Genomic DNA, 6,482 nt, shown 5'->3' with positions numbered 1-6,482 from the left:
CTTTGATATATCCAGGAGAATCATTGTTTGTTTGATACTGGAATAAAGACTCTGTTTCTATTACGTCGCTTTTGGGTCCTCATTCACCAGCATAACATGTTGTCTTAGCTTAGGCCTTATCTGGCTGGAATTAGTCCCTCTCATGTGTCTGTGCCTGGGTGGGTGCGTGCGTACGTTCGGTTGTAATGATATGTTGTGCAATATGTCTTGGCTTTGGCCCCTGGATAGAGGTATACAGTGAACTTCTGAACAAGGACCAGAGGCTTTGTCACACAGCAGAACTAATTTAACCCCATTACTCCTCTCCTCCCTTGTATGTATCTGACACCACAAATAAAGTTCTCTCTCTCTTTCTAGATGGGAAATGCCTCTGAAACATCTTTGTTCGCTGACACATCTTCGTTCCTTTCTACCATCTCTAAAGAACATGACATCCTCATGGGGACCATCTATGCCATATTTGGTGAGTCTTTCTCCTGGTGTGTTTACCAGCTTTCACAACACTGCGGTTCATAGTATGCTCCGAGTTCAGTTGTGGAAAAATAACTTGAAAGATATACAAAGATAAAAGTCTAAGAAGAGGGATCGCAAAACAATGCCTTTCATTTCATTGCTTTTGTCCACTATTGGCAGTGTTTCATCTTGATTTACTGGATGCCTTGAAGCTCTCTACGGTATGTGCACTCTGCCATTTTACTTTTCAGTCTTGTTAAAACTCTAATTGTGTGTCTCAGGTGTTTTCTCACTGGTGGGGAATGGGATATTGCTGTTTGTGGCCTACCGGAAGAAGTCCTCCCTGAAGCCGACTGAGTTCTTTGTTATAAACCTCTCCGTCAGTGACCTCGGAATGACCATCTCTCTCTTCCCCATGGCCATCTCATCAGCCTTCGCACACAAGTGAGTGTCCACACTCCTTTACCATCCACTCCTCTGCTCATCAACCCTTACTTCTCCCATCCCCTTCCCCTTTCAAATCAAATCAAATCTCCCTTCTTCCATTCTTGAGGTTATTCAGTGTATGTGTGCTGCTGTGTTTTTTTATGCCCTCACACATGTAGACAGACAGATAGACGGAGAGAGAATATAAAAACGTGAAATTAAAAGGTCACCTGTGAGACACAACTGTTTTAATAGTCATAAATATATATATCCACTCTCTCTTGTACTCCAGGTAGTGTCAGCCATGTGGGGCCTCTGGCCTCAGACACTGAAAAAGTGAGAGAAATGGTCTCTGAATATCTATCGAATAAATGACTAGTCTCTCTGTATCTCTCTCTCTCTGTATCTCTCTCTCTCTGTATCTCTCTCTCTCTCTGTATCTCTCTCTCTCTGTATCTCTCTGTATCTCTCTCTCTCTGTATCTCACTCTCTCTCTCTCTCTCTCTCTCTCTCTCTCTCTCTCTCTCTCTCTCTCTCTCTCTCTCTCTCTCTCTCTCTCTCTCTCTCTCTCTCTCTCTCCAGGTGGCTGTTCAGTGATGTTACATGTTTAAGCTATGCCTTCTGTGGGGTTTTGTTTGGACTAGCCAGTCTCACCAACCTCACAGTGTTGTCATCTGTGTGCTGGCTTAAGGTCTGCTGTCCCAGCTATGGTAAGTGAATGCAAAACCTTGACCTCTAACCCTGATCCTTGATCACTAACCATAACTTTGATCCCAATATTAACTGACCCCAGCCCCTCTAGCACACCTTTCAGTGTATTGGGATGGTTGGAGTTGGGACTGAAAAATAGACTCTGAAAATGTATTATCACTAACCTGCACACTCTCTTTCAGATTTGTACTTTCCTCCCAGACATCCAAGCCTCAGGAACAGTTGTGGTAGGTTTGGAGGTAGGGAGGGGTTAGGCCACATTGCCAGCATCTCCGAAGCTGGATAGACTGGCAGAGTGGAGGGCAACCAAGAGGTTAAGGGTCATAAGTAAAAGGTTAGAGTTCCCTCAACTATTTGCTATTGTGCAGAAGATCAACTCCTCTCCGAAGTAGGAAGTAATTAACAGAGTTAAAGTGTAGAGGGGGAAGTATGATTCAAGGACACTCTTAAGACATGTCACTTTGGGACAGTGAGAAACCTATTTACTGGGTGAAGCCATTAAGTCACCGAGCATCCACTTGCCTTAGCAGCTAATTAGAATGTATTCGACCGTACATTACAGAGGGGTGTTAAGATAATAAGGTCTGGCTAATCACTAGTGATTACCGTTCCGTATTACAACTGTAGGGATTAACGTTCAATTCTCAGAGACAGACAGACACAATGCTGATCTAGCTTTGTCTGTTTAGCACACATAGGGTGTGTTTACACAGACAGGCCAATTCTGATATTATTTTTACTAATTGGTCTTTTGACGAATCAGATCAGATCTTTTCACATTAGATCTTTTTCAGAGCAGATCTGATTGGTCAAAAGACCAATTAGTGAAAAAAATAACAGAATTGGGCTGCCTGTGTAAATGAAACCATACACATCATGCTCACATACACATGCACTTATGTAATGGATGGTGCGAAGAAAACGTTGAGCTACAAAACGGACAAAAAAGAGTATTGAAGGGCATTAGTAGTGTGCTATGTTGTCGTCTCTTTTAAGCTTTGAGAAAAAGTAGAGTGAGTGTGAATACACAAATTAATCTACTAAAGTCCATTAAAAGTTATCATTAGCTTTTCTCCCCCATCGTCTTGTATGTATGTGCGCACGCGCGCATGTGTGTGTCTGTGTGTTATTGGATAAATTAGTATCAAGAGTACATTCACTAATGAGTAGGATTAATTTGTGCCACTCAYGCTTCTAAAGATCTGCTTAGGCAATTACAAACATGTGAGCACACATACAAACCGATGGGGGAGAACAGCTGCCAAAACTTTTTTTTTTTAATTCTCCTTAGTAGATTAATTTTCAACTTCAAATCTCATCAACCCTCATGAAGAGCATCCATTGTGCAACWAGCTAATATTATAAATAAACAATTCTCAAAACCTTCACTCACTCACAAAATTTCTCGTTAAATCATCAATACGTTGTCAGAACAACACAGCCAAGTCATGATTAATAAAATAAATATATATGTATAGTGCTTAATTGGTCAGCAATTTGTAGTTTGATTTATGTAACTTAATTATGTTGACTTATTGCTGAATATACAGTGTCGTTGGAAAGTATTCAAACCCCCTTACTTTTTCAATATTTTGTTATGTTACAGCCTTATTCTAAAATGACTGAAAATGCTTTATTTCCCTCATCAATCTACACACAATACCCTATAATGACAAAACAAAAACAGATTTTTAGACATTTTTTACTCAGTACTTTGTTGAAGTACCTTTCACAGCGATTACAGCATTGAGTCTTCTCGGGTATGATGCTACAAGCTTGGCACATCTGTATTTGGGAGGTTTTTGCCATTCTTCTCTGCAGATCCTCTCAAGCTCTGTCATGTTGAAAGGGGAACGTTTCTGCACAGCTAATTTCAGGTCTCTCCAGAGATGTTAGATCGGGTTTAAGTCTGGGCTCTGGCTGGGCCACTCAAGGACATTAKGAGACTTGTCCGGAAGCCACTCATGCATTGCTTTGGCTGTGTGCTTAGGCTTGTTGTCCTGCTGGAAGGTAAACCTTCACCTCAGTCTGAGGTCCTGAGCGCTCTGGAGCAGGTTTTCATCAAGGATCTCTCTGTACTTTGCTCTGTTCATCATTGCCTCGATCCTGACTAGTCTCCCAGTCCCTGCTACTGAAAAACATCCCTACAGCATGATGCTGCCACCACCATGATTCATRGTAAGGATGGTGAACGGCTTCCTCCAGACGTGAAGCTTGGCATTCATGKCAAAGAGTTCAATCTTGGTTTCATCAGACCAGAACATCTTGTTTCTCATGGTCTGAGAGTCTTTAGGGGCCTTTTGGCAAACTCCAAGCGGGCTGTCATGTGCCTTTTACTGAGGAGTGTCTTCCGTCTGGCCCCTCTACCATAAAGGCCTGATTGGTGGAGTGCTGCAGAAATAGTTGTCCTCCTGGAAGGTTCTCCCATCTCCACAGAAGAACTCAGGAGCTCAGTCAGAGTGACCATCAGGTTCTTGGCCCTGACCAAGGCCCTTCCCCCCATTGCTCAGTTTGGCCGGGAGGACAGCTCTAGAAAGAGTCTTGGTGGTTCCAAACTTCCGTTTAAGAGTGATGGAGGCCACTGTGTTCTTGGGGACCTTAAATCCTGCAGACATTTTTTGGTACCCTTCACCAGATCTGTGCCTCGACATAATCCTGTCTCGGGAGCCCAACGGACAATTCCATCGACCTCATGGCTTGGTTTTTGCCCTTAAATGCTCTGTCAACTGTGGGGCCTTATATAGATAGGTGTGTGCCTTTCCAAATCGTGTCCAATCAATTGAATTTACCACAGGTTGACTCCAATCAAGTTGCAGAAACATCTCAAGGTAGTTCAATGGAAACAGGATGCACCTGAGCTCAATTTCGAGTCTCATAGCAAAGGGTCTGATTACTTYTGTAAATAAGGRATTTATGTTTTTTTAAGTTTAATACAATTGCAAACATTTCTCAAAACCTGTTATCCCTTTGTCATTATGGGGTATTCTGTATAGATTGCTGAGGATGTTTTATTTATTTCATCCACTTTAGAATAAGGCTGTAATGTAACAAAATATGAAAAAAGTAAAGGGGTCTGAATACTTTCCGAATGCACTGTATCTGGAGTCCCTGATACTTGGTTAAAGAGTTAGGGGATGTCTCACGGTTTAGATGTCATGCTCCTGTGAACTGAGTGAGTGGAACTAATAAGCATAGGTAGTAATGGAAGTCAGAACAGCATTTTAAAGAGTTACACAAACTCTTCAGTGTGTGTGTGTGTGTGTGTGTGTGTGTGTGTGTGTGTGTGTGTACTCTTCAGAGAGTGGAAGTCCGCCTTGAGGCTCTGGAGACTGCTGGCTGCACCAATAACACTGTTTGAAATGCAGATGAGCACAAATAATGATGTGTTTAAAAGAGTCAGCCCAAAAGAACCGTGTACAAATATAGCACACACAATAAGGACAGAGAAAAGTGGGGAACCAAAATGAGCAGAGATCAGTGTTAAGTTGTGAGTACGGTAGCAGTAAAAGTCACAGAGGATTAGAAGGTTTCCAGAGGAGAAACAATGGAAGGAGGATCAGAGTCATGAACTGATGACACACGTTTTACTACAGAACACCGGTGTCAGATAATTACGCAGAGCTCCACACAGACTGTACCATCAGCAAAAAAGAATACAACACTGTAGAGCAGGTGTCATTAGAAATGGAAGCAGGCTAGGACTGGCATCCCACCATCTCACTAGTCCGGCTCAAGGGATGACGGGGAGGTAGCATAGAATATTCAAGGGATACTCAAGGATGATATTAATGCTTAATTCAAGTATTCTTACTTTCAAATTAAAATAGGGATAGTTAGTCCAATAAATGGCCCCTGGTTGGGTGATACAGATGGTTCCAGGTTTTGACTAGCTGGGATACAGCTTATGTCAGAATTGAAAATAATTTACTTTTCGAAGCATTTTAGGAGTTCTTTGCCGCAAATTAGGAGAATGAACGTAGAAGGTTAGGAAAGGTTAGGAAAGGTTTTGCGGTACACCTGAGAGTTCCTCAAAACACTAGTGGTAGATTAGACTCTCGCTCCTGTCTCGCCCCTTCATCAATCTCTCATAATACTACGGAGCCCCCAAATGCTTACAGTGAAATGATTACTAATGCTTCTCTATCTCTTCTCGCGTCTCGTGTCTCTCTCTTCTCTTCTCTCTCTCTCTCTCTCTCTCGTCTAGTCTCTCTCCTCTCTCTCATCTTCTCTCTGCTCTCTCTCTCTCGTCTCACTTCTTCTCTTCTCTGTCTGTCTCTGGTGTCTCTCTTGTCTCTTCTCTTCTTTAAATTGCTTTTTCAGTGGGGATAATCGATAAAGCCAATGAACGTAGAATTTAACTCACAATTTCCAAAATAATTTAAAAAATTTTTTATTGGTACCCCTGAATACAGTGTGTTTGTATACGATTTGGAATAGTGAAAGTTAAAAGGAACTAAATATGGGTGTATTCTCGATTATTTTTGGGTTGGAATGAGTTTGTTTGCCCAATTTTGGTTCATGTAAGTTTCATTCATGTATCTGTTTTTTCTGTCTTCTTGTGTTATAAAAAGCAACAATAGTTGGGAGATGTGTTTACTCCGCGGCTTTTTTAGCTCCATTTTGGAACAATAACTCGTGGTTTGATTGTGTTGTTTCAGAGTTTTCGCCATTTTCACAGAGTGGTTGATTCTCTGCTCTCGTCGTCTCTTCTCTCTCTTTCTCCGGTCTTTCTCTCTCCTCTCTCTCGTCTGTCTTCGTCTCTCTCTCGGTCTCTCGGTTTCGTCTTCATCTCTCTCTCTCTTCTTCTCTTCTTCTCTCTCATCTCCTTCGTTCCTCGTTGTCTTCATCGTGTCTTCTCTCATTCCTCTTCTCTGCTCTTCTCCTTCTCTCTG

At 42.0% G+C, this 6,482-nt stretch overlaps 1 protein-coding gene across 1 annotated transcript in view; it reads left to right on the top strand.

Moving 5' to 3' along the window:
• The first annotated feature begins 357 nt into the window (after window positions 1–357).
• Window positions 358–6,482, top strand: part of opn7b (opsin 7, group member b) — a 16,723-nt gene continuing 10,598 nt past the window's right edge. Inside the window, exons 1-3 of the mRNA XM_070447814.1 lie at window positions 358–463; window positions 735–897; window positions 1,462–1,589. Coding sequence (XP_070303915.1) covers window positions 358–463; window positions 735–897; window positions 1,462–1,589 — 397 coding nt within the window. The remainder of the gene's footprint in view (window positions 464–734; window positions 898–1,461; window positions 1,590–6,482) is intronic.

This window comes from Salvelinus sp. IW2-2015, linkage group LG17 (assembly GCF_002910315.2).
Source record: "Salvelinus sp. IW2-2015 linkage group LG17, ASM291031v2, whole genome shotgun sequence".
Classification (NCBI taxonomy): Eukaryota; Metazoa; Chordata; class Actinopteri; order Salmoniformes; family Salmonidae; genus Salvelinus; species Salvelinus sp. IW2-2015.
The sequence above is the reverse complement of the archived record's forward strand: the minus strand, read 5'-3'. Positions and strand labels throughout refer to the sequence as shown.